This window comes from Aquila chrysaetos, chromosome 4, assembly GCF_900496995.4.
Source record: "Aquila chrysaetos chrysaetos chromosome 4, bAquChr1.4, whole genome shotgun sequence".
Classification (NCBI taxonomy): domain Eukaryota; kingdom Metazoa; phylum Chordata; class Aves; order Accipitriformes; family Accipitridae; genus Aquila; species Aquila chrysaetos.
This window is the reverse complement of record NC_044007.1, coordinates 65479331-65502729: the sequence shown is the minus strand read 5'-3', so window position 1 is coordinate 65502729 and position 23399 is coordinate 65479331. Positions and strand designations below refer to the sequence as shown.

General features: G+C 37.8%; 1 protein-coding gene across 5 annotated transcripts in view; it reads right to left on the bottom strand.

Moving 5' to 3' along the window:
* ZNF236 (zinc finger protein 236) overlaps positions 1-23399 on the bottom strand; it is a 98732-nt gene that overhangs the window by 66133 nt on the left and 9200 nt on the right. For 4 of the 5 annotated variants that reach the window (XM_030011416.2, XM_030011414.2, XM_030011415.2 and 1 more), the window contains exons 2-6: positions 18376-18518; positions 16315-16479; positions 8722-8900; positions 5423-5547; positions 1912-2084 (exon numbers count right to left, since the gene is read on the bottom strand). In XM_030011416.2, coding sequence (XP_029867276.1) covers positions 1912-2084; positions 5423-5547; positions 8722-8900; positions 16315-16479; positions 18376-18518 — 785 coding nt within the window. Of the gene's footprint in view, positions 1-1911; positions 2085-5422; positions 5548-8721; positions 8901-16314; positions 16480-18375; positions 18519-20465; positions 20830-23399 lie in introns of those variants that run through there. The other variant, XM_030011417.2, reaches the window with a different exon arrangement.

The following is a 23399-nucleotide window of genomic DNA, read 5'->3' as shown; positions in this document are numbered from 1 at the left end:
CCATTTTTTGGGTAAAAGTAGAATGAAGGCGAGAAATTGGGCCAAAGGCCATAGGAACTGCATTAAAAAAAAAAAAACACACCAAAAAAACTAACACTGTGAAGGGCAGAGAAGTTTAATGTATCATTTGAACTGAATTTGAACACACAGGATGAGAAAATGATCAGCAGCAACTTGTTTGGGACTTTCAGGCCAAGGGGTTGAAGTAATTAAAAGCAGCTATATTTGCAGATTCCGACCATCCTCACTTCCCCCTCCTCCTCAGTCTATCACATATCAGTAAGATCCAGTGCAGTACTTTCAATATAAAGGGAACAAAAAAGTCTTTAAAAGAAAACACGCTGTACTGTTTGCAATATAGTATGGAATTTTGTATTTGCTGACATTAGCTTAAACTGGTAACAAGACTTTCAGAAAGTGGTATCAACTAATAAAATACTGATACAACTAAACAGTGATATATGAAGTGAGAATCAACCTGTTTCATTATCACCTGTAATGTTATTTTGTGACTGTCTCAGGATAAAATGAAGAATTAAGAGTTCTGCATGCAGTCTTGAAGGAAATACAGCAACAGTAAGAAAGAAAAAAAAAAATCAATGAATGATCCAAAGCAATAACTAAAATGTAAGCTCAGGATCACAAAACATAGCCTAAGACATAATCAAGAGATAGCATTTATTTAAAGTCCCTTATTACACAACTTTTTTTTTTTTTTTCCTGTCCTTACAGTTACTTACAGAGTAACAGAGAAAAAAGTGAAAAATATTTTTGGCTTGATCCCCAACAATCTTGTAATATTGAAAAAAAAAAAATCAATGTAATTTATTAAATTAATGTTGGTGCATTTTTTTTATGTAGCAAAAGCTATCACATATAGGAGCTGTGAACAGTGAGGAAGACTAGTCACACAAAGTTATATGAAATGTAAACATATGATTTAATATAATTAAGCATAATACAAACCACTGAGACATACTCATATACTAAGACATATCCTAAAAGTAAGAAACTAACACACTAAAAGAATCCTTAGTAAAAAAAAAAAAAAAATCCAATAAATAAGATCTATCATTGTAACACAAAAATGGAAAACAAGAAAGCAAATGTCAGACAGAGTTAGGGGAAAGAGTGAGAGCAAAGATGATATTTTGCATGCAGGAAAAAAAAGAAAAAAAAAAGCTGCCTCTATCACTTCATATCTTCCAAATCAAAACTAGGTCTCTTTATATGCATATTTCCAACCACAAATCACTAAAGTCAGCAAGGAAATTACTGAACAAAGTTGCATAGCCCATGTTGCTCAGAAGATTGTATTACATTATCATAGCAGTACCTTTTGAATCTTAAAAATTGTCTGTCACAAAGAAGAAAAAACTCAGCATAAAGGCATCTGAGACAACAATGTTTTTTGTCTTATAATTTTCTTCTACCTGTAACTGAAAAACCTCTGAAAAAGGCTGTAAGATATATGCTTCAAAGACAAATTTCAAGTATGCTCTATGATGGAGTTAGTGGGCTGCTGTTTGGCCATTAAATTTTTCACCATTTTCTGCTTTGCTGCTTTTGGCTTACTTTCATCTGATTCTAGCCGTCTTTCTCCCACGACTGACAGGTACATTTTTACACACCTAAACCCACTAATAATTTATTGATCTATCAATGTACTGAAAGGACAATGGTAAATGATGGTTTTGCTACTCATCCTAAGTATACATTTATACAGATTAAGCTATTTTAGGAAAGCTTGCAGGTAAAACCAACAAACTAGAATCTATACTACAGCAGTAAATCTATATTGGCTACAGAAAGCACCAGAGAGCATAGGAATAGCAAACAGGAAAATTTAAATACTGAAAATGAAATAAGCAGTATATTAGCACCAACCACTTTATGAATAATAGTATTTACCTCTGAATGAACTCTCTGTATGTGTGACTGAAGATTGCCTTTCTGAGAAAAGGCTGCAGGACAAAAGGCACAAGCATGGGGTTTTTCACCAGTGTGCTTGATCATATGGGTCTGCAATGCCCCCTTCTGGTTAAAGGCTTTTCCACATTCACTGCATTTGAAAGGTCTTTCACCTAAAAAGAAAAAGGAGGATGTGGGGTAAGGGGCTTTAAATAAATGTCAGCAGTTTCCTGTATCTAAATTAAAAATTGTATCAGGCAAAATAAAATACTGCATACAGATATCTGTACATACACACACATAAACGCAGAAACAGACATTATTAGGTGTTTTGACAATGAAATTGTTTACCTTGACCACTAACCTCCACATCTCCAATGGAAGTTTAATGACCCTGCTGACATTTATCAGTTAAAATGGGTAAAATAAATGAAACCTGTATGAAACAATTATTTAGAACAGCCTCCCTCAACTTGTGGTTGAAAGATCTCAGAAGCTCCTATGCAAAACCACTGAGGAAAGAGGAGAGGGAGAGGGGGGAAAGGAAGAAGGGGAAAAGGGGAAGAACACATACACCATTCTTTCACACCAAATCCTATAAAATGCTTATACACCTGCACTGAAACAAACAGGGGATCAGGGGGTGGAATCGACAATAATAAATAACAGCCAAAAATTTAACCTTTTATTTAGTCTAAAATCAAAAAGTCTTACAGTGACACTGCAAAAGATGGCCTACAGTTCCCACTCCCCAATAAATATTAATAGCCATTCATTCTTTACAATTACCTATAGAAAACGTGCAACAAAATAATGTTTCTATTATATGAGATACTGCTCAGAAAATAATTTTAAAACCTTGAATGTTCATATTACTACTAAACATTAAAGAAAAACCAGGCAATATTGCTACAGGAATGCTCTGTCAGTATTTCCTGATTTTGTTCTCAGTGCTACATGTACTTACAGCTATTTGTATGGTAACAGATTAAGCATGAAAAACTCCCCAGAAATTTTAAGTGATAAAACATAATAGAACTGCATAAACATATTACAAAGCTACATATTTTAAACACACAGATACTAAGAACAAAGTTCAGTTTCTTACAACCATGTGTCTTAATTGACTACTGGAAATCTCCACTGTGAACTCAGTATTACTCTCTTTTTTCTTTTAGCAAAATAGTTTAGCTGTGGTAACTCCAGGACCTTGAAAAGGTTTAACACTCTGCCTTTGCACATTTCCACAGCAAAAACACTATGAGCATGCTCTACATTATGTCTGGTACACCAGTAAGTACTACCATGTGCTAAACATTATGCACACTAAAGCAGTTTTAATGAATATTTTCATATGACTTCTAATTATATAGCTGTAATTACATCTAGTTTAAAATGATTAATTCTTAATTAAATTCACAGTTTTAAATAAAAGCAGCTATTTTCTGAAATAGATTACAAGCATGTAACTCACATAGTACCAACTCTGAAGGAATGTATATTTTCTGTTCTGCTGCTTACGGCTTTTGAAGATGCTTTAAGATCTGTAGGTTTTAACTGTCTATTTTTTCATATAGATTAAAATACAGAACACTAATTCAGATCTTGAAATACAGTGACAAAAATCATATTGGGCTTTCATAGGTAAAAGGCTTAGCTTCCACTAATAGAGCTGCTGGTGGACACACAGAAGTATTGCTTCAGGTTAAGTTTGCCTATTTAAATACATTTCATTATAAAAACTAAATCTTAATTCTAGTGTGGAAACACGGAATTTCTGTATTTCTCAAGTATAACTTAATAAAATATGGATTTGGGAGGGGGAAGGGAGGGTTCATTACTTAGATATTAATATGGGAATTGCAATCCCTGAGACTTAAAATTTTTTTCCCAAAGGGTGTAAGTGCTTGAAATTAATAGCTATGGACAAAAAAAGTATTGCAATTAAGACACTAATGTAACGCTGTACGTGTAGCACAGACGTGTTCTTTTAACAATTAAAGACTTAAGTATTCTAAATTCTTTAAAGCAGAGTTCTTCTTTCCTATATTATTTTACAGTACCTCAAGCAATTGGATGCCAAACAGATTGTCTGCAGATTTAAAGTAATAACATACTTCACAAATTAAATGAGTATTCACTAGCTACTTGGAATTTAAAGTGACCTACCCTCATGTGCAGATTGGGATTACGTTTTCTGTCTCTGGTTTCCCAATAGACAAATGTCTTTTTACTCTTCAGAAGAACTGTAAATGCTCTTGAACTTTTTTTAAGCTTTAGAAAAGTGTCCTCAACCAACTATAATCTTGCTTCTTTAATTCTGACTAGAATAAGCTAAAATAATATATCAAATAGATACAAAACTCTAAAATAACAAAGTTAATTTTCAATGGCTTTTTTTAGATACTACTTTGAGACAACTTTTAAAGCAGGTACAAGGGTGACCTCTTGTGTTACTGTTTTACAATTAAATTATAAAGCTTAAAAAGATTCCTAAGAAGGAGTCATGCAACGGAATTTTTATTTCTCCCTTGGCAAAAAAAGCCATTCTTGTACATGGCAACTTGTCACATCACTGAACAGACTGCTAATACAAACAACATTGCACACTTACATAATTTACTACTTTAATTAGCTAAAAACTAGACAAACAGCAATTTATTCACAAGATGGAAAAATACATATATATTGCACATCACTGGAGCACCTTCAATGAAGGTTTTGTTTAAAGCCAAACTCATGCTGTATTATGTGTGTCTGGTTAAAGCTTGAGAACTATTCTTACAGTCCTCTGTACACTTCAAAAACTTTTGTATTATTTTATACTTAGCATTTTTCAGTTACTTCAAGGGTAAGGCTTAAATATATGCACATATTTATTACAGTAATTTTGCAAAAGCCATCTGCTATTGATTCTGCAAAACTCAACAGTCACCTGCTCTCCGAGTATCAAAATTACAATCTAGGTTTATCACCTCCCAAGTTCACTTTGGACATCCTGAAAATAGCAGTTACAGTAAGTACAGTAAATACATGGCAGTAACTTTAAATAAATCAATCTTAAAAAAAAAAAAAGCAAGGCCACTATGTTAGTAGTATTATTCATTCTCATGTATTTCTACTCTTTTTGTGATTGTAAATTTTAGAACTCTGGACTATGTAAGATCTTATTTAGAGTACCTGACTGGCCCTTATCGAGGTATTCCAATTTTAGGGCCCATTGAAACCTTAAGTACCAAAACTGGTATTCTGCAACAAATGAAACCTGTAAGTACTTAAAATTTCCAGATGTATATCATTAGAAACAGTTAAAAAGATTTTAAAAGCATATAAACTTCCCAAGCAAAGGAATTACATAAAGGCTGTTTTAAATCAACAGGTAACAGCATCTAATGAGCCAGTATTAATACTATTTAAAGTCCCGACTGGGAGAAAAATATTTAGCATTTCACACATTAATTGAATTTTGTAAAACAAATGCAAACTAAAATAATTAATTCCACAGTCTCACCTGTGTGTATCCTAACATGTCGTGTTAACTGACTTGGCTTCTGGAACGTCTTTCCACAGTGAGGACAGGAATAGGTAAACCCACTTCTATCAATATTTCTGTTGTAAGATCTGGTATTTGATACCCTGTCATTTAAAAAAAAAAAAAAAAAAAAGAATATTTAAATAAAGTCCTCTTTATCCTAATATTAAACTTTATTTTGAAGAAGCTGATTTTACCCCATCATTTTTTAACATACAGTGTAAATTCGATGACAATATATAGTATCAGCTGCAACAGTTAAAAAACAAACTCTTTAACGATACTAAAAGAACAATGTAAATGGAGCCCTTTGAAAAGTGCCTACAAACACCAAGAATTTTAGTTATTTCTGTAATATAATTTATACTTCTTAGAGGTTCTCTAGAGACATTTTCACTATAAATTCTGCTAGAAGTATACAGTGATTTCACAACTACTCTTTTGGTGGGATCTTTCAAGTTTGCATGACTTTATTTCTTTTGCCTGAACACAGCAACACTTTTGTTCTCAACTAGAACAGAAAGAGCTCATGAAGTAGAGCATGCAGTAAATGCAGTTGCTGAGGTCTAACAAAAACAGGTTAAGAATTTAACAACCCAAATATTCACCACTGCTCCTCAAATACAAATCACAATTTTCACTGAGACATGGTAACAGATGATATAAATTCCCATAATCCATTTCTCTACAAATCAAACTGATTAAATGACTGCTGAAAAACAGCAACATGGAAAAAACCAACTGATTTTATGCTAGAAAAAAAGAAAAAACAAAAACCTAGGGGATATTAAAAGACCATTACAACTCCGCTAAAAAAGGTGAACCCAGAAAGCAGTATGATATCTAGATTACTCCACATTTTCCATAGTGCCTGAGTATTTACACCTATGCAGTAATCCAGCTTGTCAGTGCTGCTTAAAGCTAACTGAAATTACACAAATTTAAGTACTTGGTGTTTTTCTGAACAACTGAGATATAAGAATTAGTTGATGTGGAGCAGATGTGCAAAATATACCACCACCTTGAAACACAGGCTGGTATAACAGTATAAAAAATAGCAGGAAAGTAACAGTTCATGCATAACATAGGAAATCATTAAACTTCTGCTCAAATGACCCATCTTTCTACTCTAAGAGAACATAGATACCCAGATATTTAAAAGAAAGCACATTTTCCCTTCCAATTACTTCAAACAAATATTGCATGCATTTTAAAAATCTTTTTATACTCTTGCAGAGAGAGCAAGGTAATATTACCCAGACTTTGGGTAATGTATTTTACTTTTACATGTTAATTATATCTACCAAAATTTACTGAAGTATCCAGAGTAAAATCTACCGAAGATGGAAAAGAAGGAAAGAGAACAGCACAGATGTTAGAACCTCTTCTTCTTTCCATCTCAGGACAGGTCTAGACCAGCCTGATTGTCAGAATATGCTCTCTGATGAGCAACATCTGTTTCAACTATAGTTATGGCATTTTAATAAAGGAAATAATATCCAATTTGGAGACAATTGTAGAGACAATCCTTCAAGGTCAGATCACCTTCTAAAATATTTCACTATTTAGAGTCATAATGACCATTTTCTTTTTAGCAAAAGGTAGATACTAAATTTAAATTATAACTTCATACTAGTTTTCCATTCGAATGTTTCAAAGACAAAATAAACACCTTTTAGGGAAGGAAAAGCCAACCACTTTATGAAAAAAAACTTAAAGGAACAAAGCTCATCACAATATTGAATCCTAAAAATTTTTTGAAGCTTATTTTAGAATGAAAAACAGGAATCAAATAGTAAGATTTCTAACTACTGACGTATGTCTTTTATATACAGTCAAACAGGTTAGGTCAAATGTTAATTTCTCATAATTCATCTGAACAGTATGAGAGGATTGTGTCAAATAATAAATTAAAAAATTGGAATGTCCATGTTTTTCCCTTTCAAAATCATTTCTACTGAAACACAGAAGGTGGAGCCAGATCATTTATGCAATTCATTAACCTGGCTCACATACATGGGTTGTATTGGTACTGCTGGTGAAAGGACAGCAAAACACCATCATGGATAGTAGTTTCTTGAATACAAATGCAACATGTTTCTACATCTGAACTGATAAATGAGGTGAATCTCATATAAGGAAGCTCTGAATCCAGAAATAATCCACGTTTACGGAAATAAAGATAAACAAATCATCACGGAGCACTTACATCTTACTTATATCAGAATGTAGCATGTATAATAATACTCTCTCAAAATCGCAGCCATCACACTAGATTCACTCATCCATTCTTTATGTAGTCATCCTAACTTACACAGGAGATATCCACAACAAGAACGTTTTTTGTGTGCAATATTACATAGCTCAATAGAAACGTAACAACTTTACCTCAATTTTCAGTTTGCAGATAGAAATCTACAATTTTTTTTTTTAAACCTGTAACACAACTATTAAGATCTCACAACCTGCATCATCTGCTAATAAAAATAACTGGAAATACCTAGTATTTCTCATTTTTAAATATATTGTTTTCCCATCTGTTTTTTATAGAAACAGAGGAAAGATTAAAAGAGAGATCACCTGTCAAAAAACTTAGGCCTTCTTAATGGATAAACTAAACCAATAGAAGTCAGTTTTTCTTTGTTCTAACTTAAAGTAATTTTCAACTTCCTAAAAGTGAAGTTAAACTAGAGAGCTGAAAGAAAGGACAGAACAAATTTTCTCCAAAAGTAAGAACAGCATTTAAGGCCTGTTTTTCCCCTTCATTTTGTGCTTGTTCAGATTTACAATAAACTCACGGCAGGTTGCGGTGAGGACTACTTGCAAAAGACGATTAAACTGCAAGGAACAATTTGCTTCTTTGCAGAAGGTAGGTATTAGGATTTTTGCAATTACAATAACTGCTATGTAAAATTAATACACATTTGCTTCAATGTACTGCCATTAGCCTTTAAAATCACACACAAACACGCTTCAAAAAGCTCTCTGTATCAGAAAAACTTCACCTGTGGTTACAAACAGCTAGCAGATGGAACTATGCTTAGTATGGGTGCCTAAATAGGAAAACAGGAAAAAAAAGGGGGGGACCCTCCAAAAATAACCACCTTCTTTAGCAAGGTTTTAAAAAACAAATGCCATTTCATAACAGCATACCAAAGAAAAGAAATGATCTGCATAGATCATGGTACTTCGCTGACTGGAAATGCTACTCTCGCTTTCCCCAGCTATTGCCATAAAAGTAACATCTGCTCATTTTGTTACAATTCTGTGATTGTTACCTTATTTTATAGTGAGTTTTCATATGCTCCTTTAGCTGTGAGGAAGTTTCAAATTCCTTTTTGCAAGACTTGCAGCTGTGGATCCTGCTGCCTGCCAATTCTTGACGATGTTCTTCCATGTGTATGGACAGCTGACTCTGTAAAGTAAATTCATCTCCACACTCTGAACAGATAAGATTCTGAAAGAGATAATAGAGACTGATTTTTCAAAAGATTCCCGAACAGCAGTACATGTGCACAAGCTTTGCTCAAGTAGATGAATGTATCCTTCTATGGACATCAGCAGCTGGAAGCAAGCAGCAATAAAAGTATACAAGCAAAAAAGTTTGAGCCTCATGGTATAAATCATGAACAATAATCACTGCAAGCTTACAGTAGTACTAGTATTTTAAGAAACTCCACTGAAACCGAATTCCAAAAAAGTTCATATGACAGCAGAAACAAGCAGTTCAGTACCATCACCACCACTCCCTCTTTCCTTGGTAAGCTAGTTCAAGATACACACAGAAGCTTACCTCAGTATCATTACCCTATGGTTTACCTAAACATTTGTAAAAAAATATTACTTTCTAACCAAAAACATCTTAACTGTAGCTTCAGGGATTTTACACTTTTACTAGTTAAAATAATACAGGTTGTCACCTACTTTTTAACAGTAATTCCACCACACTTACTACTGAATTTTCTTAAGCTATCTTCACAGAAAAGATGACAGAAATAAATAGGGACAGATAATGTTTTTGACAGATATCACTTCAACCCATTAATTTTACAGCAGTGTTAAACATACGACTTTCCAGTTGTATTAGTATTCCATGTCATTAGGAATGGAAATTATAAAGTTTAATGCAAAAGTATTGCCATTTCTCTGAAACTCAGAGCAATAATCAAAGTCAAATATTGTTTCAATGAAAACTAAAAGCTCTGCGTTTGACTTCCTTTTGCTTTTCAAAACCATTAATTTTATTTCTCAGTATATCTTTATTTTACAAAATCTAAGCAGAGAGTTAAGATTAAATGTCTAAAAATATTCACCATCTCTTTGACAATACGTCTGTTACATGTTCCTTGCTGGTGTGTGTAAGAAACTTGAGACAGTTTTTGTCTCAGTTCATTTTTCACTAATAGTGATTATCACTGCAAATGGAAATGATATTTAACCCTACCCCTTTTTTTTTCTCCTTGAATTATCAACAAGTGGGAAAAAAACCCATCAGTGTTCACTTGAATTAAGATATTCATGAGAATGTTTTAATCAAGAGGAACAAAGATATGCAATGCTATTTTTAAAATGCTTTGACAATACATGTGTTCCCTAAGTCTGAAAAAAACAAAAATTCTGCAGTATCTCCAGACAACATTTCCACACAAAAACTTAAAAATCTGAAGTCCGTTAATGAAATTAAATACTACCTCAAAATGACTTGTTTAATCTAACCTAGAGATCATTATTACTGGACTCGAGTTACAGTCTGGGACAAGATGTAAATAAATCTTACTTTCTTTTCCAGGATATACATTCAGATCTCAGTAAGAATACTTCTTATTGAAAAATACTGTTCTTGCACAACAAATTTGGTTTATGAATGATCCTTTCGTGTAAGTGGGGAAAAATTACCTGAAGAGAAGCTTACAATGTATACTATATCAAGCTCATGGTCCCCAAAATTGAGAGTTTGTCAATCGCTTCTCAGCATTTTTCAGACACACATTACCTATGACATTAAGTTGCTATTACACACATTCTACTAAGCAACTTCCACAAAGAGCCTAAGAAGTATTTGAGACAACAAAAGTCTATGTATTTTTATTCATTACTGTAGAATTTGCTGTAGGAAAGCAAGGACATGGGAAAAAAGAAAAACTGCACAAAAAACCAGCAATATATCAAGCTCAATAGCCTCTCTCTGGAATAGGCAGTAGCAATTTATTTTTTTGCCCCTCAAGCAAACAAAAAATCCCCCACCACACACGGAACAAGTAATTGCACATCGTTAACCTCACTATGGTTAAACTCACCTTCTAACACTAAACAAAACGGGCTGTTCGTACATTGCTAGATAATATTAAAATTCCCCAAATCAGAAATAATTTTATGAAGCTTTACTCATCTAATTTCACCTGTATTAATTATCTTTATCTTATCAGATGCAGTATCTGAAGGGATACTTTGAAACTAGCCATATTCACTTGTTTAGTATCAATGACTGTAAAAGAACTTCTGATTTTAATTTGCACTTTTTCAAAGACTATTGCTCCTTAATTATAAGACAGGAAAAAACAAATACAGTGAACATCATTTAAAAAAATAAAAACCAAAACACCAGGATTTTTTAATAACATAATTTTCACTTTATATCCACCAAATATCAGTTATAACTTCTTCAGCATATTGGTAGAGTGCCATGGGATACAGCCCTGGAGGGAAGAGGGGCCCAAGAAAGCTGGTTAATATTCAAGGGTCACCTCCTCCAAGCTCAGGAGCGATGCAACCCAACAAAGAGGAAGTCAGGCAAAACCACCAGGAGGCCTGTGTGGATGAACAAGGAGCTCCTGGACAAACTCAGACACAGAAAGGAAGCCTACAGAGGGTGGAAGCAAGGACAGGTAGCCTGGGAGGAATACAGGGAAACTGTCTGAGCAGCCAGGGATCAATTAGGAGAGCCAAAGCCCTGCCAGGGACATCAAGGGCAACAAGAAAAGCGTCTATAGGTACGTTGGTGATAAAAGGAAGACCAGTGAAAATGCGGGCCCTCTCCAGAAGGAAACAGGAGACCTGGTTACCTGGGACATGGAGAAGAAGGCTAAGGTACTCAATGACTTTTTTTGCCTCAGTCTAGAGCAGCAAGTGCTCCAGCCACACTGCTGTCAAGGTTTAAGCCCAGCTGGTAACAAAGCACCACGAAGCCGCTCACTCACTCCTCCCCCCCAGCCCTGGTGGGATGAGGAGAAGATACAAAGAAAGGTTCGTGGGTCGAGGCAAGGACAGGGAGGGATCACTCACCACTTACGGTCACAGGCAAAAGACAGGCCCAACTTGGGGAAAAAACAAAATCAATTTAATTTACTACAAATCAAATCAGAACAAGGATAATGAGAAGTAAAACGAAATACTAAAACACCTTCCCACCACCCCCTCTCCCAGCTCAACTCCACTCCCGAATTCTCTACCTCCTCCCCCCTCAGCGGCGCAGGGGGACGGGGAATGGGGGTTGGGGTCGGTTCCTCACACGTTATCTCTGCCGCTCCTTCCTCCTCAGGGGGAGGACTCCTCACACTCTTCCCCTGCTCCAGCATGGGGTCCCTCCCACGGGAAACAGTCCTTCACAAACTTCTCCAGCCTTTCTGCGAGCCGCTGATCTTCAGTCACAGACTGCTCCAGTGTGGGCTTTCCCACGACGTCCCAGCCATCTTCAGGGGCATCCAACTGCTCCGGCGTGGGGTCCTCCATAGGCTGCAGGTGGGCATCTGCTCCACCGCCCACCACCACGGGCTGCAGGGGGATCACCTCCTCCCCCTCCTTCACTGACCTTGCTGTCTCCACAGGGGTTTCTCTCACATTCCAATCTCCTCCCCCGCTGCAGGTTCCCCTTCTTAAATCTGTTTTCCCAGAGGCACTACCACCACCGCTGATGGGCTCCGCCTTGGCCAGCAGCAGGTCCGACTTGGAGCTGGGGAAGCTTCTAGCAGCTTCTCACAGGAGCCGGCCCTGCAGCCCCTCCCCTGCTACCAAAACCCCACCACACAAACCCAAAACAACCACCCAAGATGCAGAAGGCAAAGGCAGGGACCAGGAGAATGAAGAACCACCCACTGTAGGAGAAGATCAGGTTTGAGACCTTCTAAGGAACCTGAAGGTGCACAAGTCCATGGGACCTCATGAGATGCATCTGTGGGTCCTGAAGGAACTGGCAGATGAAGTGCCTATGCCACTATCAATCGTATTTGAGAAGTCATGGCAGTCCGGGGAAGTTCCTACTGACTGGAAAAGGGGAAACATAACCCCCAGTTTTAAAATGGGAAAAAAGGAAGACCCAGGGAGCTACAGGCCAGTCAGTCTCACCTCTGTGCCCAGCAAGATAATGGAGTGGATCTTCCTGGAAACTATGCTAAGGCAAATGGAAAATAAGGAGGTGGTTGGAGACAGCCAACATGGCTTCACTAAGGGAAAATTGAGCCTGACAAATCTGGTGGCCTTTTATGACAGGGTTACAGTGTTGGTGGATAAGGGAAGAGCAACGGACATCATCTACCTGGACTTGTGCAAAATGTTTGACACTGTCCCGCACAACATCCTTGTCTCTGAATTGGAGAGACATGGATTTGAGGGATGGACCACTCGATGGGTACGGAATTGGCTGGATGTTCGCACTCAAAGAGTTGTGGTCAACAGCTCGATGTCTGAGTAGAGACAAGTGCCAAGTGGCATTCCTCAGGGGTCAGTATTGGGACCAGCGCTGTTTAACATCTTTGTCGGCAACATGGACAGAGGGATTGAGTGCACCCTCAGCAAGTTTGCCGACAACACCAAGCTGTGTGGTGCGGTTGACACGCTGGAGAGAAGGGATGCCATCCAGAGGGACCCTGACAGGCTTGAGAGGTGGGCCTGTGCACAACTCATGAAGTTCAACAAGGCCAAGTGCAAGGTCCTGCACATGGGTCAGAGCAATCCCAAGCACAAATACAGGCTGGATGATGAGTGGATTGAGAGCAGCCCTGAGGAGAAGGACTTGGGTGAGTTGGTTGATGAGAAGCTCAACATGACCTGACAATGTGCGCTCACAGTCCAGAAAGCCAACCGTATCCTGGGCTGCAGCAAAAGAAGTGTGACCAGCAGGTTGAAGGAGGTGATTCTCCCCCTCTACTCCGCTCTCATGAGACCCCACCTGGATGTACTGCATCCAGCTCTGGGCCCCCAACATAAGAAGGACACGGACCTGTTGGAGTGAGTCCAGAGAAGGGCCACGAAGATGATCAGAGGGCTGGAGCACCTCTCCTATGAAGACAGGCTGAGAGAGTTGGGGTTGTTCAGCCTGGAGAGGAGAAGGCTCCAGGGAGACCTTACAGCAGCCTGCCAGTACCTAAAGCGGGCCTACAGGAAAGCTAGAGAGGGACTTCTTACAAGGGCATGTAGTGATAGGACAAGGGGTAATGGCTTTAAACTGAAAGAGGGTAGATTTAGATTACATGTAAGGAAGAAATTCTTCCCTGTGAGGGTGGTGAGGCGCTGGAACAGGTTGCCCAGAGAGGCTGTGGATGCCCCATCCCTGGAAGTGTTCAAGGCCAGGTTGGATGGGGCTTTGAGCAACCTGGCCTAGCAGAAGGTGTCCCTGCCCATGGCAGGGGGGTTGGAACTAGATGATCTTTAAGGTCCCTTCCACCCAAACCATTCTATGATTCTATGATTAAGGTTTTCCTAAAGCCCAAGAAAACCTCATGCTCACAGAGGAAGAAGACATTTTAGCAGTTTTAGTGCAATAAATTAAAAATTTTCAGTTTGTATTTAGCATTCCTGTCTCACCAGGTCAAAAAGTAGCAGTGGATACCACTGTCCATCGCCACTGAGGAAACTGACAAAACCAAGAATCCTCCACAAGGTTGGGCATATTTACACAAGGTATGTTCTTTATGACTTCTTAAAAAGCTACCTGAAAGTGAGGAATTTCAAACATGATTTTTTTCCATTACACCAGTTTATCACACAGAAATCACCAAAGAATGTGAGAAGAAAAGTTAGTCTCTTGCAAGCTCAATTTCAATAGCCCAGAAAATTCCTTCTGGAAACCTCTCACAGGAGCAATCGCAAAAATCTGCATTTCAACACAGACAGACACGCTCTCCCAACCTAACTGGAGAGCTCAAGAAGCTAATCACATTAGTTTCTTGTTATTGCCCTTCTGCACTCCATTTGTAGATAAAGTTGGCTGATGCAGCACAAAACAAGGTTAAAGTTATCCAAACCTCAGCTTTGTGCAGCAATCTCCTCAACTGCTACATATGTTCCCTAAGTGAGTATGTACCTTTGCTCTTGTTTTCAATTTTCAACCCTTCTAACAACAGAAGTAAGAAAAGCAAACGGAAGGGAGAATGTACTCCACTGATAACTTAACTTCTTATTCTGCACGTTATGAAAAACTCCTGAATGACAGCTAGTACCATCGTCAAGACCCTCTGCTTCAAGTTCAAATTCCAGCTCTCCTACAGGCCCTGTGAATAACTAATGGGAAAGTCATTCTTACAATTCTCTGTGAATTAATTTTTACGTTCATCTCTGTTTTACCACAGAATTATAGGGCATTATAAGAATACATTCATTAGCAATTGAAAGGTATTCATATTTTTATAAATTTAATTTTCAAGCTGCAGATTGAATTTTAAATTGGAAGGCGTCACACAACCTATTCTTCTGACATCTGCAGCAAGTATCAAAAGCAGAGCTGCCGAAGCAGATGACAAATCGCTTAGTGATAGAAATGAATACTAAAAATCACTCTTAGGCATCTTTCTCAACGCTCAGTTTCCTTATTCTGATGTTTTTAGCAATTCATAAATCAAGTTTCCTCAATAAACACCCATTAAGCTATATATCATTATAGATACATTAACATGATCATTATAGATACATTAACATGCAACAAAATTGTACGCAAGTCCTCTCATTTTACCTCGGTTACGTACATGATGAAACATGAACTGATAACAAGACTGAAGAAGGAATACATTCTCCAAAGATGGCATTCCCTGTCTGGTTTAGGGAAAAATGCAAATAGGCCTATCATCCCAAACCTACTGGTCAAAACTGCTATTAGCTGTCTGCAATTGGTATGGAGAAACATACAATTGTTATGTTTATGGTTAGAAGTCTGGCAATAAAAGTGCATACATAACTCAGCTCCAATTCTCCAACACAAAGTGCAATTTTAAAAAAGCCTTCACAGGAGGAAGAGGTAATTACATGATTGAAAACTTGGTATTTCAGGCAGTACAATCAACTCCAGCAACTGCAGTAATGCAGTAATGACTAGAAAGTGTGTAAAATACTACTATGCATTAATTCCTTGTCAAGAATTTAACCAATGCCTTATAAAAATGGAAAATGAAATTGTGAGAGGGAAAGGAATAGGAAGTCCTCGCAAGCGAAAAAAAACACTCAAGAAAAGGCGTGGGAGTTCTAGATAAGGGAACAGCTTCATGATGCAAGAAATAGATGGTGAGAGTGCCTCACCATGACATCTGCCATCAAAAGTGATCACCCAGACTATTACATCTGGGCTTATTAAAGTACATGAAGTCACAGGAATTGCTTCACAATAAAAGTATTCGTAAATAACTAATCAGTTAATGTTCATACATCATATCTATCAAACACGCACAGATTCTCTTTGTTAGTAAAGAGGATGGGAACAATTGCTTATATCCAGTATATTAATTTCTGCTACTATTATTAAAACAGACTCCCCACTAAAAGTTTTATATTTCTTCGGAATGAGAACATTTATTCAATTCTCCAATCTAAATCATATAGGTAGGGATTAAGTACAACCATTATGACATGTCTTTTCAAAATTTAAATTATGAGGTTTAATGAATTACCTCTTCTTTCTCATGTAGCATTATATGAGCTTTCAGACTGGCTACTCTGGAGAATTTCTTGTTGCACACGGGACATGTAGGATCTTCACCATTGTGAGTACATTTATGAAGTGTCAAGTTGAATTCAACATTAAATGACATCGGACACTGGTCACATCGGTGAGGCTGTTTGTTAAAACCACAAAAATAAGGACAAAATTCAATCCTCGCATAAGTTACATATACCCTAGGTGACACATACAACCTTACAAATCAAAATGTTTAAAATAAAAAAAGAGCAATTCAAGTATCTACATATGATAATGACCCTTAATAATACCAGTCTTAATTATTCTCTATTCTTTGTATTTCACTACTGAAAATGCAAATACAGCATTTCAAGAGCATATGGGGGAAAAAAGGCAGGGGAACTAAAGAAAGCAGAGGCTCAAAACTGAGACTGTCCGAGGAGAGTGAAGTTAGCAGGAGAGAAGAATGAGCAAGAGACAGAAATAAATTTTCCTACTTTAACTGAGATTGTGAACTCTCCTTAAGCAAAATTAATAATTGAACCAGCAAAGCAAAAAGCTTAGTTTATGCTAGGATTGACTGCTCTTCAGTTGGTATCTGCACAATCAGTTTTCATTCTTGTCCTGGTTTCAGCTGGGATAGAGTTAATTTTCTTGCTAGTAGCTGGTATAGTGTTATGTCTTGGATTCAGTATGAGAAGAATGTTGATAACACCTTGACATTTTCAGTTGTTGCTAAGCAGTGTTTATACTAAGTCAAGGATTTTTCAGCTTTTCACACCCAGCCAGCAAGAAGGCTGGAGGGGCACAAGAAGATGGGAGGGAACACAGCCAGGGCACCTGACCCAAACTGGCCAAAGAGGTATTCCATACCATGTGACATTATGCCCAGTATATAAACTGGAGGGGTGGTTGGCCTGGGAGGGATCGCTGCTCAGGAACTAACTAGGCATCAGTGAGTGAGTGGTGAGCAATTGCATTGTGCATCACTTGTTTTGTATATTCCAATTCTGTTATTATTATTATTATTATTATTGTTGTTATCATCATTATTAGTTTCTTCCTTTCTGTTCTATTAACCTGTTCTTATCTCAGCCCACGAGTTTTACCTTTTTCCTTCCAATTCTCTCCCCCATCCCACTGGGTGTGGGGGAGTGAGTGAGCAGCTGTGTGGTGCTTAGTTGCTGGCTGGGGTTAAACCACGACAATTGTTTTAACAGCACCTTCACTTTTAGATATAAAGGCTCTTACACAAGTGTGCAATAGCATGGTTTTAACAATAGCAACTTCCATTTTTTATGTATCAACTTTACAACACTGAAACTTGTGTAAATAGTTCTTTGTATACATGAATTATCATCTCAAAGTCCTACATTTTGTAAAAATTAATCTGTATCTACAGCTACTTCAAACAGTAGTAAAACTATTTTTCCATCACATGTAAAGTAGTTTTAGCTTTGTGAAATAGAAAGCAAGGAACAGAAATGAAATGCTTCAGATTACATATGAAACCTGTGGCAAAAGCTTCATTTAAAAAGCCAGTCCAGTCTCAATCACATATCTGTATTTTTCTCATTCTTTCCCAAATTTGATTTGTAAGCAGCTGAAGTGATGACATTAATTTACTAATACATACATACTAGATTAGGTTGTTTGAACATTATTGAGAACATCTCTAAGAGACTAGTGGGGTCCAGTTAATCAATACGAGCATTATTTTCTTTTTATTGCTAATGTGTAGAATCAGTTTGCAAATTCAATTAAAAGAAACCCATAGATTTTCTCACCTAGCTAAATATTTTATAAATCAAAGAAAATGGCTAAAATTAAAAATTACTGAACTGGAAACAACAATCTAACTAAATGACATCAAATTAAGGTCCTGTCTCAAAGGAAAAATGAGGAAACATGGAAGAGAAACTTCATAAAACTCTGAGGTCCCCAAGTAGTAATTATTAGTGATGTGACGTCTTGTGTTAGCTTTACTTGTCAGTGTATGAAAATATCAATATACACTGGTATTTTCTAAGTTTATATCTACTAAAATTCATACCTTGTCATTTTGCTCATGATCCCTCATATGGCGCTGGAACTGGGTCTCTTTCGGAAAAGACAGCAAACAGATTTCACACTTATGGAAGGTAGGTACTTGGTAGGGAAAATTACTGTTCTCTATATTCGGTGTCAGAACATCATCTACAAAACAAGCAACAAAACATTTGTATAAAGTCACATTTCATTTACTTATAATTTATTGTAAAAACCAGAATTCTTTGAAGCACAAACTATTCAAACTTGTGTAAGATTTTGACTTATACAAGATTCTAATGTCACGGGATCTCAAAGATCATTACTGCTTCCATTGACAGAGGATCAACAGAATACATCCATCCCTCTAACCACCAGTCACTAAGGAGATAAATAATCACCTTTTCCTAGTAATTTGAAATAAATTCTTTCTGTGCTTCATAAACACCCATCAAGTTTGCAACAAAATAAAATGCTGCCAAATACACCAGGTATGAGTAAAATACTGCCAGGGGTTGCTTTTAATAATATTACATCATGCGTTTCTAAAAAAACCTTTTTAATACAACATAGTCAGCAGTTCTGACTACACAGGTTTTCTGCCCTCCCCTGCTCCTTTCTCTCTTTTTTCTTTGTCTTTAAGAAAAAAATCAGGCATCTTCTCTTTCTTCTACTTCTGGCAATGTAAAACCTTTATTAGTTACCTTTACAGTTGTAAAACCAATACCAATGTTTCAAAAAGCTGAGAGAGAGACAATAAACTGCAAGTCAAACTGTGTACATATGAATTCAATGGAGAAAAAAATATTTTTTTTATAGACCCCATCTAAGCCCATACAGCTTTCTTGTTTTGAACTCCTACAGTCACACAACTTTTGATATACAAGTTGCAAGCTTCTATATCCTCTGGCTCAAATGGCTTAAGTCAGTCCTATAAATATTTAAGATATAAGGAAAATATTAATCCAAGTAAGTTAAACACATTTTAAACTTGAGAAGATACTGTATTACTAAGGAACTTATCTTTATTTAAGAAAAACTTTTAAGAAAAGCAATTGGCAGGAGCATTTAAAATACATAAGAACATTCAAAGCAGTATTAATAAAATTAAAATCTGACTCATACTGCAGATTAAGGACACTAAAGTGAAAAAAACCATAGAATTCAGTTTCAAACACTGCCACAATTCAATGAAGTGCATCAACAACAGAATGCAACAGGATGCAAAAAAAAGGGAATGCTGATTTTATTATCTACACACGCAAGGCCTGATGTTTCCCTTTAGTAAAAGTCAGTACTACTCACCATGTAAGAATTAGGCATAGGCAACAAAACTAGAAGTTCACAGCATCCTGTTTACATTTCCTCAGAGGAAACTGAAGATTACGATTCATATAGTATTTCTGCTCAGTACTGCACCTACCTCAATGCCCTGTCTCATTCAATGCACCATTTACAAGGAAAAAAAAAAAAAAAAAAATCAGTACCTTATGCCCTAACCATCATTTTTTCCTGCTAAAATTCTCATAAACAAACTTCAAAAGCCTGCTGTTGAGAAAGCTCTAGGAAACATTTCAGTATAAGATATTTTGGGTGAGAAATCACAACTACAAACAACTTCCTGGGGACTTGCACTTCCCATTTCTGGACTAAATTGCCCAATTAACTTTTGCTTTGCAAAGTTTAGTTATACATCTTTCTGTCAGACAGAAACACTTTGCTTAAGCATCACAAATCTTTAACATGTATAAACTTATAACTACTGCATCCTTTAAAGGACTCTCAGCTGTAAATTCATAGTATATGCAGGCACTATCAATAACATCTCTGAAATGCTCACATTTCAAAAGCTGAAAAGCACAGCTTTAATTACAAGACACTGTCCTTTAAGTGTCCTTGTGATAAACATACCTGAGTATAATAAAGGGCACAAAATCAGTTTCTGTAAATACTGACATGATAAGAAAAAGAGAGGTGAAAGAAAAATCTACTCCAGTACTTGGACTATATGAAAACATAATGCAAGAAGCTTTCTTAGTAGGTGATTCTCTTCTGAGAGGTACGGAGGCACCCATTTGCCAACTGACACATTTTCTAGAGAGGTGTGCTGCATACCAGGGGCTCGTATCAGGGATGTCACTGAGATATTACCAAGCTTCATACGGTCCACCGACTATCATCCACTGTTCTCGTTTCACGTGGGCACCAGTAATACAGCCAGGAGCTGTCTGAGGAGTATCAAGAAGGATTACAGAGCCCTGGGAGTGGTGGTAGTTTTTTCATCAGTCCTCCTGGTCAAAGGAAAAGGTTTGAAAGGACCAGTCAAATCTGGCGGATCAACAAATAGTTACAGGACCCCTGCCACAGCCAGGGGTTCGGCTACTTAGACCACAGGACTCGCTTTGAAAAACCTGGTCTGCTGGGGGCTGACGGGGTCCATCTGTCAGAGAAGGGGAAGAGCATCTTTCATCATAGGCTTGCCAAGCTGGTGAAGAGGGCTTTAAACTAAAGTTGCTGCAGGAGGGAACCTCAATCCATCCCTCTCCCACTACCGGTTTGATGCCAGTGCCAACAATAGATGCCCAGACCCTCGAGAGGCATCACAGGTCAGCAGGAGAGCACCTGAAGAGCAGCACAAAGGAATCCCAGCCGCTCCAGCCGTTAAGGCATCTTCACTGGGGCCCAACTTAAATGCCTCTATGCAAACACACATAGCACGGGGAATAAACAACAGGAGTTAGGGATGTGCACGCCTGCAGGGCTATGATCTTATTGGCATCATGGAGATGTAGTGGGATGGCTATGACTGGAGTGTTGGAATGGAAGGATACAGGCTCTTTCGGAAGGACAGGCAGGGGAGACGAGGAGGGGGTGTCACCCTCTATGTCAATGACCAGCTGGAGTGCATGGACCTCTGCCTGGGGATGGATGAGGAGCTGACTGAGAGCTCATGGGTCAGGATCAAAGGGAGGGCAGGGACAGTTGACTTTATAGTGGGGGTCTGCTACAGGCCACTCGACCAGGAAGACCAAGTGGATGAAGCCCTCTATAGACAGACAGGAGCAGCCTCATCTTCACAAGTCCTGGTCCTCATGGGGGACTTCAACCACCCTGATATCTGTTGGGAGGGACAACACAGCAGGGCATAAGCAATCCAGGAGGTTCCTGGAATGCATTGATGACAACTTCCTTCTCCAAGTGATGGAGGAGCCAATGAGGAGAGGTCTTATGCTGGACCTTGTTCTCACCAACAAGGAGGGGCTGGTGGGGAATATGAAGCTCAAGGGCAGCCTTGGCTGCAGTGACCATGAAATGGTGGAGTTCAAGATCCTTAGAGCAGGGAGGAAGGAGTACAGCAAGCTCACTACCCTGGGCTTCAGGAGAGCAGACTTTGGCCTCTTCAGGGATCTGCTTGGTAGAGTACCGTTTAGATTAGATGTAAGGAAGAAATCCTTCCCTGTGAGGGTGGTGAGGCACTGGAACAGGTTGCCCAGAGAGGCTGTGGATGCCCCATCCCTGGAAGTGTTCAAGGCCAGGTTGGATGGGGCTTTGAGCAACCTGGTCTAGCAGAAGGCGTCCCTGCCCATGGCAGGGGGGTTGGAACTAGATGATCTTTAAGGTCCCTTCCAACCCAAACCATTCTATGATTCTATGAGTCTTTTCCCCTAGAAAGGGGAGTGATTGTTCAACCCCATGAAGGCCTGACCTCTCACTTTAAACTGACAACAGAAAAATGGTCTAATCCATTATTTCAGAAAGGGCTTTAAACCTTCTCCATGAACCAAAGAGATTGTCATCTTTAAACATTCACTCTGGAGATCAAAGACACTGGACAACATAGAAAAACAACACCTAAGCAACTGAAGTACCCGAAGTGTAACTTTGAAAAAATCAAAGGTGCTAACTTCTCTACAATTTGAAACACACAAAAAGCAACGTGCTCACTGGCGTCTGAATAGTATTACCAAATTGCTTACTTTTTAGGTCAATAACATTTCTCTATATGATTTTTATTAAGATGTGTATCATATCTGTATCAACCACAATACTGACTAATCTACAAGCTATGAATTTTCTTCTGGAATTCAGAAAGGAGTTTAAATTAACTGTAAGTTAATGAAAAATTAAATATCCTTGTGACGTTTCAATAAAATTTGATGACTATAAGTGTATGAAGTCATAGCACCTGATGCAGAGATATACAGCCTGAAGATATTTCAGCTTTTCTTCAAAAAGAAGGAATTGATCACCACTAAAATAAACAGAAAGGGGTAACAGAAACATAACCTTAAAATATTTCATAGGAAAGAAAAAACAGCCTACACTTCAGGAAATGAGGAGTTGAGCATATCACACCCCGTGTCAAAACATCAGGAGTTTCTCAAGACTAGTTCATGGGTGATCATAAACCCAAGCTGCCTGCAAGCCTTTCCACCTTCCTAAAGGCCCTCAGACCCCAAGGAAGAAGTAGTAGAAGGCACACATTTAGAAAATTCATTGCTTACATCTGTTAACATCTCTAGCATTACTCTTTCAAAGAAAATCTTTGTAACTCTTTCCAAAGCCAAATCTTATGCTGGTTTGGTCTTATCTTTCATGCTGCTAAAGAGCAAAAAAAAAAATGTTTGGGAGTCAGGACTGGACCCCAGAATCAGCAACTGGACTGTAAGGTCCAGCTAGCCTTGGCAGAGCACTCTCACTGCAGAAAACCTTAAGGATAAGGCACAGCATATCAATTTAGGTTAGATTCCAGAAATCTTCAAAGGCTCAACTATTGGACGATCAGGCTGAAGACTGCTCTAAGTAGTTACAGCCGGTAAGAATAGGAAAACAGTCCAGTTTGAATTTAAAAGAACTCTGAAAGTTCAATTGTTTCACTTTCACTCAAAGGGCAGGATCTAATGCAGATTAAAATTAAAACACAAATTCATTTATTCATTAACACTATGTCTGAAGTAGCTTAAGGGAAAGATGAGACTATAATCATCTTCTTTCACTTGTATTCTCACTAAAATAGTTTGGTCCTCTATTACCAGACAAATACTGGGT